The sequence below is a fragment of the Amphiura filiformis genome, chromosome 14 (genome assembly GCF_039555335.1).
Source record: "Amphiura filiformis chromosome 14, Afil_fr2py, whole genome shotgun sequence".
NCBI classification, from domain to species: Eukaryota; Metazoa; Echinodermata; class Ophiuroidea; order Amphilepidida; family Amphiuridae; genus Amphiura; species Amphiura filiformis.
The window spans coordinates 64,267,772-64,287,070 of record NC_092641.1 but is presented as its reverse complement, the minus strand read 5'-3'; the positions used below and the strand labels follow the sequence as shown (position 1 = coordinate 64,287,070).

The following is a 19,299-nucleotide window of genomic DNA, read 5'->3' as shown; positions in this document are numbered from 1 at the left end:
GTTGCAATAAACGCTTGAAGCCATAATGTACGATCTTATAATAATTCCAAAAATTAGTGCTGTATTTTTCTGGAATGGGGAGTAGGTCCCTGCATCTGAACATGCTAAAAATCTTTAAAACAAATTACCAGAAAAAGTCAAATCCCCTCCAAAGTATTGCCCTGACCATATAAGGATTCCGATAAAGTATAGTTTGAGTCATCTGTGACGTAGTATAGTCCGCGAGTTATTAGCAAAATTTCAAATATCAAATATGACTTTTTGCTTATAGCTAGAGAACGTGTGCATCAACTAGTTCAAACTCTATACTTTTACTGAATCGTAATGACAGAGGAATATTGATGTGTGGTTTTAAACAAAATTTGACCAATTTTACAATTAAATTTGAGCCCAGTTCAAGAAACATTTTCTTGTATTTCGCAAAATGCATTGTGACAAAATCAATTTGGCTTTTTTTTTTACCTTTCTAGCTTTAGGAGCCAATTTTACTGGCCTGGGCATAAATGGAGTCAGAACAAAACTAGTGGCAGAAGATAGAGAGGGAGAAAATGTGACTAAAAGTCACGAATCGAACCCAGGACCTCAGGTTTACGAGACCTGTGCCTTAACCACTTGCCACGAGAGCTTCATGATTAGGCTGGTTGAAATTCGAACCCATAAGCGGTCACTTAAACTTATCTCCTCCCCCCAAAATTCCCAGGCGGGATCACTTTTTCTACTTGTCTCCTTTATTATTTACGACGGCGAACCTGGTAAAAAATAATGTTTATTTATATAATTCCCGTCGATTATGCCACTGTTTTTCCGTGTAATATTTCCTCACAGGGAGGATGGCAATTTATTTCTCGCATTTACGGCCCTAGCTACTATGGGCTATTTGCGGGGAGGAGATAAGTTTAAGTGACCGCTTATGGGTTCGAATTTCAACCAGCCTAATCATGAAGCTCTCGTGGCCAAGTAGTTAAGGCACATGTCTCGTAAACCTGAGACCCTGGGTTCGATTTCCAGGCGGGATCACTTTTTCTACTTTTCTCCTTTATTATTTACGACGGTGAACCTGGTGAGAAATAATGTTCATTTATATAATTCCTGTGTCGATCATGCCACTGTTTTTCCGTGTAAAAGTCACGTACTTGGCCCAATCAGGACACAAGTCCCTTTCCCTATGTGACAGCCATTATAACCACTGATAAAATAATACGAAAAGACAAATTTTATTTATTGCTTTCATATTGTTTTTAATGAATGTTACATGTTTATTCTTGGATTTTTGTTAGTTTGTTAGTATGAATCTTTGAATCGCAGTTGCGTACCATGGCTTCAGGGACCCGAGCCCATGGTTTGATAAAAACAAATATCTAGAAATCATCGGTGTGTAACCCCGGCTTCCACCGTTGAAGGTTTGGCCTGTGCGGACACCAATTCAAAACTTAAGGGATTATCGGGGAGAGGCTTGACAACAAAAAAGGGGGTCATTTGGTGAGAAGGCCCAAAAAAGGGGCCTTTCTGTGAGATTGGGGAAATTTTTACCGAAAAGGGGGGGGGTCTTTTTGTGAGACTGGGAAAAAATGCGGTTTAAAAGGGTTTTTAAGTTTAAAAGTTGACAAGTTCTTTGTATAAAATTGTCAAAGTCGTCAAAATTATATTTGTTGTTGAAACATAATTAAATGGAGTCTTATGGTGACAGTTGAATGTTCGTTTCGTTGGTTAGTTCTTTCATTTAGATATAATTAATAAATTCCATGCCTATGTGTACATGTTACTGAGAAGAAACTATAGAGGTTTATGCATTAATAAATAATATTTACGATACAATTATGCTACAGAAAACCTATACACGTATTAGCATGCGTGTGATTTCAATGCAACAGCAGCCTGACTAGGCTTACCTATGCCTAGGTCAGTAAGTGATTTTAAGGTAGAATGTACCCAAATGAAATATACTATCAAAACAGCACTAGCTTTGCAGTTGCTTGCATGAAACTGAAGGATGGTGCATTATTGTAATTCATTTTCGCTTTAGGTATATTAACAGGCTTACATTTGGCAGCAAAAAGCAGTGAAACTTTTTATTTTTAAAATTAAAACTTATAACATTTGACTTTCTTATTTTGTCGAAATTTGTTTTTAAGTTTGTATTATTAATCTTATGTAATTTTAGTAACATTCACAACTTTGAAATTTCAAACCAGTTGATACATACATACAGCTACCCCATGCATAGGGAAAGCATGTGCCAACAATTTCGGCATTTATGGGTAAACATGGAAATTGCGTAATAGAATATAACGATTCCAAGTTACAGCAACCCTACTGATTTCGGATTTGGTAGAAAAGCGCAAAATACATTGTACAATTAAAAAAATATATACTTCTAAGAACCAAATACAAGCTTAGAATGTGCCATGATGTATAATAATAATATAAAAGCCAAACTTCATTAAAAATCACTGGATGAAAAACAACATTGAATCGATTGAACAAAGAATATTATTATGAAGTAAGACTTTTAATACATGCCTTCGTTTTCTGAAGTCCCTACAGCTGTTGCCGAATGTTATTGTAAGCCTAAATTATATTTTTTGCAAACGTTTTTAACAAAAGGTTTTGTTACTTCAACAACATTTTGATACAATGTTTTGTGGCAACAAAGTGTTGTTGTGGAGGTATAACGTAAACCTCACATATTCTGGCAACCTTTGTGTGCTCTTTTGCTACGAAACGTTTGGTGTTCGATGGGTATAGCTATAGGTATAGATGGGGGTCCCTCTTATTGACGGTATACGGGGACGTGCCACGTACCTTTTCAGCGGTTTTGGTATATATCGATGGGCGAGTTTTCAGTGGAGACCAATGGGCTCACTTGGGCAAAAGTGTCCCTAAATCGCCCAAGTAGTACACATTTGGGTGCTTTTTTTTTTATTTGTGTGACAAAAACAGCAAAACCAGCAAAAGTAGGCATAGAGAAATTCAGCATCCGAAAGTCTGCATGGCACATCCCCGTACGAAATTTTCGAAGAACCCTTCCCTCCTAGTACTATCTGACTACCATATGCTGAAGTTTTAACCACAGCATTCAAAAGTACAACATTGCATGACGATGGGAGTATTTGGCTCTGCAGGTTTGTACTTAAAAAGAATTGTTGTATGTGTTATGAATCCAAGGTGTCCATAGTCTATCTCAACATTAACTTGCACGTGGTCGAATCACATGTTACTCACTGTCAGTCTCAAGCTCACGCTTCAGCCATTTCAATAAACGCGTTTCCTCAGACATCCCTGTTAAAACAGATAAGACATAATGCATAATTATTGAACAGAAGGATAACTCCCTCACAAGTAAAAACGTAGTAAATGCAAAATATTAATGACAAAACAAATACTGCCTTTTTACTAAATATGCATCGTCAAGCAAACAAAAAGCAGTTAGGCTAACTGTATGTCACGACAACTGTGTTTTACTAAATAATGCATCGTCAAGCAAATAAATACTGAGCAGAGTCTAACTGTATGTCATGACAACTGTGTTTCACTAAATATGCATCGTCAAGCAAATAAGTAGCAGTTAGCCGCGGTTAGGCTAACTCACGACAACTGCCAAATGACTGCGTTTAAATATTTTGAATAAGTCAAATAGCATCTGATACAATCAATTAACACTTACTAGTGGAAATTTAAAATGAGAATTCTTTCAAACCGATGAGAACTGGACAAAACTACAAGAATTGAAAATGTTCTCTTCAATACCCAAAGACAAACATTTTTTACCATGTAAACTTTGTCTTCGAGAAATTACGCTAAAATTATCAAGTTCTCCTCTGTTTGCTCAATATAACAATAATGCCTGGTCCAAATAAACAGCTGCATTCTTTATTTATATACTGGTTACATATTGCCTACCATCACAAATGTTACTTTTGATAGTTTCAATTTATCCGACAAAGCTTGGTAAAAGTAACACAGTTACACTCAAGTTTCCCATTTTAACGATGAAAATCCGTTCAATATTAATGAAAATCACTGAAAATATAAAAGTCCTACGCATAATATTATCTGATGTTTTTCTACACACAAATCATGCAGTGCATATCGTGTGCAACTTTGTTGAAATTCACTGACATGGGTCAAAAAAGAGACCCGGGGAAAGACCGTGCCTTGTACATTTTGATGACTCTTTTGTTGTTTTTGACCAGTTGTTATAGTCTTTGTCAAAGACTACTCAAAATCGAGGGAGGGATTGACGAGCGGCTTCGCCGCGACATCGATCCACGAAGTAGCGAGTCGCGATTGAGTGATGACGAACAGTCGCATTTTCTCTGATATAATACAGATAATAGTCAATGAACAGTGATGAACTGAAAACTGAGCAATTGTGATATCATACAGCAGGACCAATGACATGCCTTCTTACATACTAAACGGAGAGTGCATGCCTCTGCTACAACTCCTGCCCTATGCATTCTCATGAATATTAAACCAAGCAAATGTGCTAACATGTGGACAAATAGTTCCTGCGCTAGGGCAACCATTGCGAACAAAATACTTACTTTTGTCGTTTCCACTGCACGACGTTGCCTTGACTTCACAGAGTGTCAGAAGATCCCATCGTGGTAATTCAACACTAATGTATTGTCCACTCAGATTGCATTCTATTTCGATACGATCGACGGGAGAGGCAGAACTGATTTGATCCATTGATACTCGGCTTTCACATTCTGGGTTCTGTCCGTAATCAGGGTTGGATCCTACTCGTACTATGGCCCCTTCAAGTCGCTCTTCTGTAAAAGGATATAATAATATTAGTAATCTGGATATGATTTGAGATTCCGTCAACGTGTGCTTAGTACACGTTGACGTATATCCTATACGTTGATTTTGTTCATAATGGTGGAAAGTAGGGATAAAATTCAAACTGAGAAAAAATTCTAGTATGACTTTATATGGTACAATGGAATCGTAACGCCCTTTGCCCGGAAGGGGGCTATAGGCACATCGGCCCCTAGTAAGATTTCTTGATTTTATTGCAATCGACGGGGGCGCATCGGTGCGCAATCGTTTCTCTAGGTTTGTGGGTAATGGAGTTGCCGGGAGTTGTCGGATGCGATATCGCCAAGTAGCCATTGGATAATCTCCACAAACAATTCTAAATGTCTAGTCATGGTTAGTTTGAATGGCATGTCAGCCTTGTAGTTTTTTTCAGCTCGTACATCATGTGTCACGTTTCATATATATACATTTCAGTGGCATACGCACAGCGGGGGTAAACCTACTACGTAGCCTGGGGGAGTAAATTTTCAAATCGTTTGGGGGTTGGCCACGTGCCCCTTGCCCCTATGACGCTGCGCCATTGGTTGTCAGCCTACTAGATTATACCTACCACAGCAATCGGCTCTGTTGTAGAGGACAACTTTATCAACACATTCATCTTGCTGTATGTCAACGGCCCACCAAGGGTTTCCTACATTATTAAATGCTGAACACACAAAACAAATAAATAAGACATTATTATATTGGTCTGTTGCATCAAATCATTTTGAGAATTAATAATTATACTCGTGTATACATATATAGCCCTAGTGCTGTAGCGACAACTATAACTATAGCATGTATAGTGCTAGATAATAATGACTATGTATAGGCCTAGGATTGTCCAGGGCCGAAAAAGTACCACAGGACCAAGTAAGTCCGAGGTTGCCCAGACTGATAAATCCTTGTCTCTTCGTACGGAGTGGAGAAGGCTACAGAAACTTAGAAAATACTACAGGCAAGTTGCATTTTAGTCTTTTTTACCTGTAGTAGACATCTTCTGCGCTGCCAGACTAACAACAAAATCAAGACTTTAGGTATTTTCAGATAGTGTGTTTATTTTATTCAAAAAGACCGATTTCAATAAAATTTTAGCCTAAGGTGTATCGGTGGTGGTGGGGGGATCATAAAATTTTGTTGCCGAAATAGGGGGGGGGTCGCAATTTTATCATGGACGCCGACTTTTTGTAAATTTCGGACCCCCCCTTTCCGAAGTTATTTATAAATCAATTTTCTCATTCACCTGTATGTGTGCAAGAGTCAGAGAAATAATATCCGTTGGTGATGCCATCCACTGCGTGATCAGAGGTGCTACGGTCAGCGTCATGTGTAGAACTTTGGCTGGTAGGTTTGCCTATCAGGGAAATTTCAATCTGGAGTGGAGCAACTGCATAGTGAAAAAATTAAGGCTATACAACAGATTTTTAGGACTACGGATTGTTATAGCATACCAGTAGTGTAGTCGGGATTTAAAGTAGGAGGCGGTAAAAGGTACATGATGGGAGGAGAGGTTAATTGCCCTTGTTTGTATTGCCCTTTTCGACCGACTCTAAATATTTTTTAAATAGGGTCGCTTTTTTTTCATATTTGAATTTTAATACAGACCCTATTTGGTATCAAATTCGCATGAATATTTTGCCTGTTTGTAATTCCTACTACCATGACTACTGAATCTGATATATTTAAAAACAAGCCTGATAAAAATACCGATGGACCAACCCTGACTTCGGAGCTTCCAAGAGGAATTTGAAAATAGACCCATCATTTTTTTAAAGGTGAACCCGTCGATATACCAAAAGAAGTCAAAATGTTTGGCTAAATTTAACACAAATTGTCTTAGTTTCTACAAACAGTTCACAACAATTTGGAGACATTTCTAAAATTGAAGCAAAATTTAGCTATTTAGAAAAACGGGTCATTGCGGTACCAAAACGCCAAAAATGCTGGCCATGTTTGCGGCACGTCCCGGTAGGGTCATTTGTTCTTAATACCCCCTAATGATTGGATCATATCCCGAATTTACTCTTTTTTTCAACATATCCGACTAGATTTTGAATGCAATGGTCTCTAGCTTCGAATGTGAAGCTATCGGTGAGCAAATTCGTTGCTAGACTTTTCGAGCAAAACTACACCTCTATCTTGACATCTCATTTGCTCGCCCTATTCCTTTTAAAGAAATTTGCATTGCTCTCTTCAACAGGTTAGATTCGCTACACTAACGACACCTTTATGTGGTGACCTCAATACATGATACAAGGGCGAGCTAACTTGTTTTAGTGTGAATTATTCATTTATATACCGATCGACTGTTTGCCTCACTTTTAAGGCAAACTAATGGGAGGTTTGCGTTGTTAATAACAACCGTGAATTTAGTGTCACCTCTTTCATATGTGTTTATATTCCCATTAAAGAGCCAGAGATAGCTCAAAGAGTAGAACACTGGACTCGCAATCCATAGGTCACCGTTTCGAATACCTCTTCCGGCTACTTTTCTTCGCTGCCATTTAAACAATAATGTAATACATATTTATTATGTAAAAACGTGCATCGTACCTGTAGGACAAGATTGCTCATCAGCGTAGTCTCCACAATCGTTATCACCATCACATTTATAACTTGCGGGTATGCACATATTGGACCCGGGACAGAGAAATCCTCTGCATGGCGGCGCTGTGGGCGTTTCCGCCTCTGTGGAGATGTAAACCATATAAATTTAAAATGAGCTTCGTTTATACGTTGCGTCTGTTGCGTGCAAGTGACTTGCAAGTGACGAAAATGGTCAAGGTTGAGATGCTCTATGGCGAAGAAGTTTCCCCTTGTCTACACCTGGCTATGCCATTGCTTGTTAACGTTCTGAAGAATGTAAGGTAAAGTTTATTATGTGTTCCACAATATAAGGACAATTAAATTCGTGCTCAATGAAGACATTATCGGCGATTCGCTAAATCAGACAATCTAAAAAATCGTTAAAACAGACAGTTTTGTAAAGAATGTGCTAATATACATGCTACACATTGCAAGTGATAAGATCGTCATATTAAAAGTAAAACGTCACGTTTGGTCAATGTGACTCATGTTGCAACATGCAATTATTAAATGGAGCATCATGATTGTCAACACTGCCGTTTTCTTTTCTCTTTTGCCGAGCTTTAAATGAAAAAATATCGAATGACGATTTGGCACATCCTTCATATTTAAGCTATTACCATACCAATTTAATTTGTGTTTGCCTTGAACAAAAGGAACTTAAGGGTGTAGGCCTATACAGGATCCTGCTTGGCTGGAAATTTTATTTTCACTCTCTTTTATCTTGTGAAATTTGGAAACAATTACCAATTTTTACAAGTTACTCTTACACTTCTAAATGATTTGCATACATGTAAGTCCATTGTTATTCTAGAGACAACAATCCAGTTACAAATATTTTTTAGTTACTATTTTGTCAAAATATGGACCGAAATCTACCAAATTTAATTCTTACCAATTTTGGTGACAATTTTGACCATAATTGAGGACCTAATTTAAGAATATAATTATGAGTAGACCTTTGTCTCTAGATTAAAAATATGTGATTTGTTATAGTTAACCTGCAGCCTTCAGTGCTCAAAGAATTATATCTGAATAATCAGATAATCAGATGCTAATCTCAAAATGTGTCGGCTTTAGTACTCTGAATTACTCGGTTGCTCATGCTCCGTGCTACATGAAGCCCCCGGGATAAGCACTTTATCTAACATTGCCTCTGATTGGCCTTTACTATTTAAACGACTTCGTCATATTAATTAGTTTAAGAAAGATACAGAATGCTTTACTTACCTTGTGGACTCCCGGATTGTGGACACACAACTCCACACAACATAGGGCATAAATAATAGAAATTATAGTCCGTGTCACAATAACCATAATTTTCGTCAATACAATAATCAACCACTATTCTTACATGCTAGGAAAAATAACAAAATGTCATAATTAACCTGCAGCCTGCAAAAAGAATTTCAGAATATAAAATCAAATCGGTATCGGTAAATCTCTTAAGATCGTCATGAGAAGATCACGGGAGAAGAGGCGCAATTTACAAGATCTATCTTTATAGCCACACATGCTGGCAGGATTACCCCAAAAAAAATGTCATACACGGGGGTCATTCAAAAAGTTCTACCTCCATCATCACATCTATGTCATGATATTAAAATTACCTATGATTATACTCTTAAATCTTGGCCACAAAATAAAATTTATTTAATGAAAGTGTTGTTTCTGATTGTTCAGATATGTTGGTTAAAGCGAATATAGATTTGGTACTTCGGAAACGGTTAAAACTGAAGCTAAAAGTTTAGTAAGCATCATATTGTAGCCCATCTCCATAAAAATGTTTTAAAGCTGCGGTTGTCAAACTGCTTACTCAGGATTAATAACTTGTTACTATTATGAGCTCCTTGACATGCCTTGGGACTTCAAAACAAATATAAAACACGTTTCATATGAGAAGAAAACATCAAAGGGTTCAACAGACACAAACATATTAGTGAAATTTGCCCGATTTCAAATAGACTACGTATAAGGATAAAGAAAGTTTTGAAAAGCTTTCCCTCATGACAAATATTATTACTTTATATTATGTATACTAAGAAAACATGTCTACTCGTGAAATTGAAAAATCCAGAAAAGAAATGTGTAAAAATTTATTTTGAGCCTATTTTTTAAATTGTTGTCAAGCACTATTAACTTCTATTGTTCGTTTAGTTTAACGATACCACTTGGATGGACCGATACCGTCAAACGTCGACAAAGCTACGTGTTCAAAGTTCTCCATATAAAGTTTGGAAATGATAGAAAAATATTGGGAAACCCATACTGCAACCATGCGATTGTTTGTATTGACCGCCATATTGTGTTATCCAAGCATATTTGGAGCAAATCACACAACTGAACGGGATACAAATCGGTACGTTCATGCAAGCTTTCATGCAAGCCCATGCGCTCATGCGTTCATGCAAGCTCATGCATTGATAAAGCCCTGAACTTAGGTGGTAAAGACAATAAAGAACCTGCCAAACACTCCAGCAATTATTCTGGTAGAATTGCAAGTGCTACCGGAAAAACATAAGCGTATTTTCAAGAAATATAACATCACAACCCACTTTAAACCAGTCAACACCATCTGCCAGGTCTTAGTCCACCCCAAGGACAACCAGCCCAAAGAGTGGACCGGTATATAAACTGTACGGTGTTGCTCTGCCTGAATCCCAGGATTTCGGCAAGCCGTCCGTTCGGCATCCCGTGATTTCGGCACAGCAACGGACGCTATAGGAGAAACATCCTAACCACTCAGGAAAAGGCTACCACATCAACGTTCTAGTTCGGGTCCCGTGGAATCTGCGGTTTACACACCTTTACAAGCCAGCAAACACGAATTGGTCCTCGAGGACGTCAAAGTCCTCGACCACGAGTCACGGTGGTACGAACGAGTCAAAGAAACCATTTGGGTTAGAGCAAAACAACCGTCCCTCAACAGTGGTGGAGGACTCAGAAACAATATCTCACACGCCTGGGACGGACAGAACCGTCAGAACTCTACCTCGCCAAATGGCGTCGGGGGTCAATGTGTTTAACATCACAACCCAGCTGAAGGTCAGTGCTACTGGCCGCAACGTTAGTTTCTCCAAGGTATGTTGGAAAATCTGGTTGACTAGATTGAATCTTATCTCTCGACTAAAGTTCTTCCTTATTTATTTATTTATTTCATAGTTCACTCATTCCTACTATTATTCCTACTACTGATGTCAACAATTTACAATACCCTACATTATAGGCACTTTCCTTTGGTACGCCCAGTCCTTTTTAAAGTAAGTGTTATTTAATAAGTCGAAAAATATTCTACGAAATGTAAAAATGTAAAAAGCTTTGTATAGCCTTATTTGTTTTACACATGTGGACCAATTTACAGCGCCACGCATCATTGCATTCAGTCACAATGGTTAATTGTGTAAGAAAATAGGCCGTTTCAAAAGTTGCACCTGACTCCACAGCAGTCAAATTTTATTTAACTAACACACGAATAAACCTGACCTACTGTATTGTTTGAGAATTGGCCCCTATGGACTCAAATGCAACATTTAGCACTGTTTAAAACCGTCTCTGTTTTACATAATGAACCATTATGACGTAACGCAATGACGTGTTACCCTTGATCCATCTGTGTAAAACAATTAAGGCTACCCATACCTTTAACAAGTTTGCAATTCGTCAAATATTTTTATTTTAAAAGTATTTAAGGGGAACTTATAAGTTGTGGACCCTATATAGTTAATAATATTCGAATTAGAAATGCAGTTGCTACCTCAAAATGTGTCGAATTAGAAATATTCGAATTAGAAATGCAGTTGCTACCTCAAAATGTGTCGGCTTACTCTTGATTACTCTGTTGCCCATATGTAACATAAATGTTTTTCTTACCACAATCTCCACACGTTTTTAGACAGCCAGCTTTGAAATCTTGGTCCGTGTCACATGTGTCTATATATGCGGTACAATAATCAAGATGTTTCAGATCCACACATTCCCATACTAAGAAAAGTAACAAAATCACATAGTTAACCAGCAGCCTGCATAATGATTTTCAGAATAATCAGATCGGTATCGGTATACCCTGGGGGTAAACCTCTTTGACAAGATCGTCATAAGAAGATGCGCTATTTTCAGCCCAAAATTGCCTCACTGATGAGTAAAAAAAATAGCCTCACCGATCAGTAAAAAAAAATTGCTTTCTGATGAAAAAAAATTGCCTCCAAAGGCAGCGAAAAATAAATTTTCGCCGCAAGAAAAACAATTCTGCATGACCCTAACTCCCTAGCCCCCCCCCGATAATATCTAATGGTGCGTCCCTAATGTGTCTGCTTGCTGTCGATTACTCTTGTTACTCATATGCTCCGTGCTAGGCCTTTTAGTGAGTTTTGTGCAAGAATGATAAAAATGTTTTTCTTACCGGTACAAACTCCACACGTTAGGGAGCATGCATCTTTGAAATATTGGTCGTTGGCGTTGTCACAATCACCTTTATTTTCGGTACAATAATCAGTACCTGCCAGATCCTCACATTTCCATGCTAGGAATAGTAACAAAATGTCATATAATATTGTTAACCTGCAGCCTGAAAATTGACGTATACTATAATGCAAAGTGGGTGAAACTTACAATTATATGCGTATTTTATACTGTGTCAAAGTTTAAACAAATGGGTTTTTCACAAATACACAAAAAGTGGCGGCAAAATACTATCTATATAAAACAATAATAAGCTGTATAGATCGAAATTGGTCGAAATGTATCAAAATGGATCGAGAAGGTTCAGAATGGATTCAGAATACGTACGGGTATTCTTCAAATTAATTTTCGAGATATTGAAGATCAGTGACCTTGCACCCACTTTCACCCACTGAAGAAAAGTCCTGCATGGCTACGCCACTCATTAATCATTATCTACAATCCTCGAAATAAGTCTTTGAACGATTGCGTGTAAAAAAGGGAAAAGTGTCACCACCTCACCCCGTGCAATGTTGAGAAATGCTAATGTCTTTAGCAGTTTCCCATTGTGCTCCAACATTGATTGATGGGGAGAGGGGAATGGTAGATCATTGTTGTAGATAATACACAATATACGTCATTTCCATGATCATAAGAAATTCTCAGCGTGGAATTTCGGCAGAGCGTGCCTAACGTTCCAAGTACTTTTTCGAAGATTGTTACTAGCTTTTTTCGCGGTTTGTTCTGTATAATGTATTTTATTTATTCTCTTGTTTCTGTCCGACGCGTTGTTGCTGTAGGCTCTTTGCTACTCTCGGTGTTGATTTGTATTTCTTTCTTAGGGCTTCCTTCCTTTTCTTTTTTCCCACGCATTTTCTTTATTCCCTTGTCCCAGTGGCGGATAGGGGAAATAATTCTTGAATATATTGCCATGCACTATAAGTAGACTGTACCATGGATAAGGGAATCAGGATGTAACAATAGCTACTTTGCATGTGTCCACATTCTTATGTAAATAGCGTATTGTTATTAATTTGCATACATGTCATGCCGGTCACTTATTTCCTTCGTATTATTGATATGAAAAGCAAATCACTGCTGCCTGATGGAATCATAATAGTTGACCCCATTTCCGCCCGTCGTGACCGCAATTGATGGCCTTTCTACTCTCTTCGGCAGGTCGATTCGTTAAACTTTCATGTTTTCAAGGCCTTTATGCCTATTCTTTGATAATCAATGATGCGTTGCAGAGTTACAGCATGGAAGAAAGAGATAAGAAGGAACCACAACGAACGCATTCACTTTGTCCACTCCCTTTACCGACATTTAGTTGACATTGTTATTCATGAGGATTTACTTTGATCAATACCCCGCGTTAAATAGGTGATTGGTATTGTATTCCATGTATTTGCATGTCTTCTGGAGCGTGTGTGAAGAATGATTTGAACTAATGACCTTCCGTGCAAGCACCCTATAGGATTTTCTCTGGTGACGTGATCATCGGTCATTGATGGCCTACATCTTTTTCTTCCATTTTGCCCAATTTTTCCGAACTTTGATGACTTTTTTCTCAGAGTTGGCAGTCTTTGGCACTGAAACGAGTTAGCTAGTTACGATTATACACATATAAACTATTAAATTAAACAGGTTTTATGTACCGGACTCAACCGGAACATTGTGCATTATTTAAGAACATTTTACATCTATTTTTCATCGAAAAAGTCACCAAAATCTTACCTTATTTGCTAAAGATGAAACTCAGCAAAAAAACGGCCGATTTTGATTACCTTTTCGATGTTTTATAGGACATTTCCTACACAACACGATCAAGAAAACAGTTTGACTGTAGATCCCAAAACAAAGCTACTATACATGTTCAGAGCATCAGTGAAATTCCATAATCTTACTTCTGGGTAGCGTTTGTTTGTTCGTGGATGGGCTTGTTATAAATTTTTTCCAGTAATGATTTTGCCAAGCATCGATCGCGGTAAATGGATCATACATGAAAGTAAGTACCATTGATAGCTTTTCTTTTCATGCGTCAATAGATAAGCGGATTAAAACTTGGCCGATCGAAGTCGTTGTGGTTCCTTCTCATCTCTTTCTTCCATGGTTACAGCGTACGTCTAGTCCAGATCAATACATTCAAAATTGTTTTCCCCTATCGCTATGGTAATTAATCATGTTACATTTACTACCATTACTACGAATACAGATCGACTTTTGTTTTACTCACCCCAAACTGAATTTATAATAACGGTAGAAAAAAGGACCACGTACGCAATGACAACCCCCTTCATGTTGTGTGATATGTAACAAAGTGTATCTGAAGATAGGAAAGAAACAAAACAATTAAGAGCTTTGTTAAGTTTATAGAAATAAAATTTTAAAAATTACATAATATGAACAAAACCGCATTTCGCATTAGATTTTGAACCAGCTTATCCGTTATTTTGCGCATTTTAGTGTATAAGTACTAAATCAATTGTTATTGCAGTGTAATCTTCAGCATACAGACACTGTTTACTGCCGAAGTTATGTAATAATCGAATTAAAGGCCCATTCAGTGATTCAGCTCATCCGGACGATCGTAAAAATCACCAAAATTCAGATTTTGGTACTTTGTCAAACAGCCATGCAGAGCATGAACTCAAGCGTACCGGGCGTACCTATAATAGAAAATCGGTACACATGCTCAAGACATGAAACTTGCGTAGCTCGTGTGTCATCCAGGGGAGGTATATATGAGGGGTCATGAGGAGCGGCAATGGGCCTGATGTTGGGGAGCAAAAGCCCTTTTCGACAATTTTCCTATAGGATTGTCTAAATGTAAAAATCTATTGACACTTCAGCCACCGTCTGGAAAATGTGTTGATTTTAAATTAGCCTTGATGTCTTTTTCGATTCACGATATCGATGCGGATATTACCCTGATTGCGCAATAATATATAACAATAACTACAACAATAACAAATACAACAACCGATATTGTGAATCGAACTTGGAAAAAAAAAGAGTGGAAAAGAAAAGAGCAAAGTGGCTTTGAATATGTATACCAAAAATCACTTTTGCAGCACACTGTATTTTCTTTGATGTTTTCAAAAAAGTGGACTTAATTTTGTCCAGAATGAAAGTACACAGTGTTTGGAGAAAAATTAGAAAAAGAGGGAAACAATAAATTCAACCACGTAGGGACTCGAACCCACAAAAATTATTCAAATCAGATATTCATAGTCCAGCGCCCTAACCATTCGGCTACGCATCAACTTACGTAATTGCTTTTTATACTTCAAAACGGCTATATAGTTATAATTTGATGCAATATCGGTGATTGCAATCACGTCCGCACAATGGCTCTTGGAATAAACAAGCATATGGCTCTTAGAATAAACAAGCATATCGGCACCGAAGGCAAGAAACCTTGGGTGCTTTTTTTTTTTAAATACAAGTTTCAAGTTAAAGTAAAAATGAAATGGAATAGCGAGTGCCAGATAGTTAAGAAATAATGTAAGTAGTTAGGTCTAGCGATCTAAATTAACGTTATGGATTCTGACAGTTATCTTATCTAATCCAGATTCCAGACAAATCCTGTCATAATTTCTTGAGATTAACAAAACAGTATCCCCCTTTGCGAAATAAAACAACTAAATGGCCGGCAAACACACTCGTTGGATGGAGAGTGCAGCGGTCTTGCAGGGGCAATTTATTTTTCCGTTCATCATTTTTATCTGGCAACACTGACATAATCGCGCACAACGTGTACAGATCTGACAATTTCCCACAATGCCTTGCGCATTTCCAGAAGAAGGCCTGGCGATTTCCCACATTTCCGGCAAAATGGTAAACAACACATAACGATTCGATAGGGAAAATGGAGATATCGAAGTCGCATTCTACATCAAACAGCCGCAAGAATAAAACGTTCTGAAGGATCGGTAATGATTAACAGCTGGTCTGCTGTATTTGAAGTGCATATTGAAGTTTGTAAGTTTGTGACTTCGTATGTTATGAGCAATAGATATTACAGGGAGCTTAAAATTGGCAGGCCGTCCTGGAATTTATCGGTGTCTTCCAAGATTGTATCGATGTTCTGGACACGTCACACCGGAAGTGTGACGTGACCACACTGGACATAGATAATCATTGCTGGGGACACTTGATTTTAGAGAACAAGTTTTTACACGTTTTTATACGTTTCTTTTCGTATCCTTAAAGGACCTTTCAGTGATTCCAGCGAAAGTGCAAAAAAAATTAGAATTTTGTATAAATTGTCTAAAAGTAAAGGATAAGTCATTAAAATTTTGTCTTAAGGGATGGGGTATGAACGTTTGGACAGTATTTATTGTTGGACATTAGAGCACATTAGACATATCGAATTGCATTCTGAATACGAAGAATGTCCTTCTGATATCAAATAATTTTGCTTTTTTGAAATTTGATGGCAAATAATTAAAAATTGACATTTTTGATATTTAACAGGACTCGAAGTAAACTTTATAAATCTGATGATTTATACTTTTAAAAAGTGTCTTTTAAAAGTGTAGAGGTGGGATGAACTCGACGATCAATTGATAAATTTCGATTTATCTGTATTGAAGATATGGATTTTTCCCCAAAACACCAGACTAAATTAGGTCTTTTGGGGAAAAAATCCATATCTTCAATATGAAAGGTCAAAATGTTCAATTGATCGTCGGCTTTTCCTCCCAGCTACATACACTTTAAGAATATATCATTAGATTTATACAATTTACTGGACTGTTATATATCAAAAATGTGAAAAATATCAAATTTAATAATTTGCCATAACATTTGTATTATATCGCATTCAGAATGCAATTCGACATGTCTGATGTGCTCTCATGTCCCACAAAAATACTGTCGAAACGCTCAAAACGCTGATTCAGATCCCTTAAATACACAGCTTTGCTGAACTTACTCAGAGAACTCTATTCCGAAGGGCACACGATAGTTACGGTGAGTTTCTTGGCTAACTTCTCGAACAAGGCTGAACCACTGTCATAGACTCGCTTGCCAGTCCTATACGCCTAGACTGCGGAACTCAGTCTTCAATGATATCAATAATTTATCTGTTGGCCGTTATATGACTATCATATGTGACATATATGACTATATGACTATGACTATACGCCGTGCTTTATAACCCAAAATCTAAATTTTGATGATTTTTCGATCGTCGGGATGAGCAAATCACTAAATGGGTCTGTAAGTGGTACAGATTTCAGTACGCTGAACTGAAATGAATTTTGTAATTAATATTACAATACTAAAAAGAAAAACATAACATTCTAGGGCACTTACTTGTTTAGTAGCACTGCAAAACTCAGATGGGAAAATGATTGCCAGAAAACCTGGAAAGCGTTGCAAGGCTCAACTACCGATGCTGATTCTGGTCAATTGATTCAACAGTGCATACACAGAGAACCTATTCTTGAGAGGGCACTCTATTCAAGTTGTTTCTTTTCCAACGCTAAAAAGATTACGAATTTTGGTGGTTTGCAAATGAAAAGTGTATGTCTATCGATTGATTACGTAACTGTTATGAATAATTTATTAGGTTTTTCAATGCAATCGCCTCGACCCATTAATATATTATGACTTATTATCTGTATTATCAAAGTACTTGGAAACAATCGATGAGTTCACTGAACTACGCCCTAATACTGATGGAGTTTTAATGGCGTTTTCCTCCATACACAGTTGAACAAATACAATAGATGAAGGTCAACACGTATGACCTCCTATGTGACATGTTATATGTGATGTACAAAAACCTGAATATCATAAAGATCAGTATTCGTTTGTGCATATGAACTTTGCACGTTTACGTTGATCAAATATTACTCATATATATTATGATAAATATTGGTATTATGACAATACGGTATATACATTGTATATAAAACGACTAATAGATCCTGCTATCATGGCGTCAGGTCAATGTTCATCATATCCCGTATGTTTCTTAAAATTCACTCATATTTGAGGCAAATTGCTGCGCCCATTTTATAGGTGCACAGGTAGATCCGTGTTGTTTTTTATTTTCATTTCTTTTTAATGAAAGAATTAAGGTTTTCCACTGCACGGGGGCCACAAGGGTGATACTAAATTTAATGCTATATTTTCAAAACGAATACGTGTTCCCGGTTGGCTCTATAGCGATTTCACAGAAAAGGTATTTCTAGTACAATGCAGCGTCGGACTCTAGCTGAGAGCGTAGCCTAAGTCATTATAGACTCCAATAATGGCTCTCCATACACAAATGAACAAACACAAAGGAGGGTAGTCTCTTCCGTGGCCAGCTTGATTTCGATGGAGCGAAACCAAATTGGCTGCGGAGGAGACGGGTAATTTTGCCATGCAAATATATATATACTTTTCCTGAATCGTAATGACAGAGGAATATTGATGTGTGGTTTTAAACAAAATTTGACCAATTTTACAATTTAATTTGAGCCCAGTTCAAGAAACATGTTCTTGTATTTCGCAAAATGCATTGTGACAAAATCAATTTGGCTTTTTTTTTACCTTTCTAGCTTTAGGAGCCAATTTTACTGGCCTGGGCATAAAGGGAGTCAGAACAAAACTAGTGGCAGAAGATAGAGAGGAAGAAAATGTGACTAAAAGTCACGAATCGAACCCAGGACCTCAGGTTTACGAGACCTGTGCCTTAACCACTTGCCACGAGAGCTTCATGATTTGGCTGGTTGAAATTCGAACCCATAAGCGGTCACTTAAACTTATCTCCTCCCCCCCCCCCCCAAAAAAAAATTCCCAGGCGGGATCACTTTTTCTACTTGTCTCCTTTATTATTTACGACGGCGAACCTGGTAAAAAATAATGTTTATTTATATAATTCCCGTCGATTATGCCACTGTTTTTCCGTGTAATATTTCCTCACAGGGAGGATGGCAATTTATTTCTCGCATTTACGGCCCTAGCTACTATGGGCTATTTGCGGGGAGGAGATAAGTTAAAGTGACCGCTTATGGGTTCGAATTTCAACCAGCCTAATCATGAAGCTCTCGTGGCCAAGTGGTTAAGGCACATGTCTCGTAAACCTGAGATTCCCAGGCGGGATCACTTTTTCTACTTTTCTCCTTTATTATTTACTACGGTGAACCTGGTGAGAAATAATGTTCATTTATATAATTCCCGTGTCGATCATGCCACTGTTTTTCCGTGTAAAAGTCACGTACTTGGCCCAATCGGGACACAAGTCCCTTTCCCTATGTGACAGCCATTATAACCACTGATAAAATAATACAAAAAGACAAATTTTAATTATTGCTTTCATATTGTTTTTAATGAATGTTACATGTTTATTCTTGGATTTTTGTTAGTTTGTTAGTATGAATCTTTGAATCGCAGTTGCGTACCATGGCTTCAGGGACCCGAGCCCATGGTTTGATAAAACAAATATCTAAAAATCATCGGTGTGTAACCCCG

At 37.6% G+C, this 19,299-nt stretch overlaps 1 protein-coding gene and 1 long non-coding RNA gene across 2 annotated transcripts; both read right to left on the bottom strand.

The window, feature by feature from the left end:
- Positions 1–1,670: 1,670 nt before the first annotated feature.
- On the bottom strand, positions 1,671–8,725 carry LOC140169117 (fucolectin-like). The gene is made up of 6 exons (XM_072192379.1): positions 8,623–8,725; positions 7,360–7,494; positions 6,050–6,193; positions 5,378–5,473; positions 4,548–4,778; positions 1,671–3,279 (listed from the first exon to the last, which is right to left on the bottom strand). The coding sequence occupies exons 1-6, from the start codon at positions 8,663–8,665 to the stop codon at positions 3,215–3,217; spliced, it is 714 nt and encodes a 237-aa protein (XP_072048480.1). The 5' UTR covers positions 8,666–8,725; the 3' UTR covers positions 1,671–3,214.
- Positions 8,726–11,219: 2,494 nt separating this feature from the next.
- LOC140169116 (uncharacterized) lies at positions 11,220–17,273 on the bottom strand. Its single transcript, XR_011861360.1, has 4 exons — positions 17,152–17,273; positions 14,066–14,155; positions 11,792–11,911; positions 11,220–11,373 (listed from the first exon to the last, which is right to left on the bottom strand). It is a non-coding gene; the product is annotated as an uncharacterized lncRNA (long non-coding RNA).
- Between the last annotated feature and the right edge of the window lie 2,026 nt (positions 17,274–19,299).

Bases quoted from the DNA above. Each gene is read 5' to 3' on its own strand.
- LOC140169117 (XM_072192379.1), bottom strand. From the start codon at position 8,665: ATGTTGTGTGGAGTTGTGTGTCCACAATCCGGGAGTCCACAAG. The intron at 6,194-7,359 runs GTACGATGCACG...TTCACTATGCAG, and splicing joins TGAGCAATCTTGTCCTACAG to TTGCTCCACTCCAGATTGAA. The intron at 4,779-5,377 runs GTAGGTATAATC...ATCCTTTTACAG, and splicing joins CAACAGAGCCGATTGCTGTG to AAGAGCGACTTGAAGGGGCC.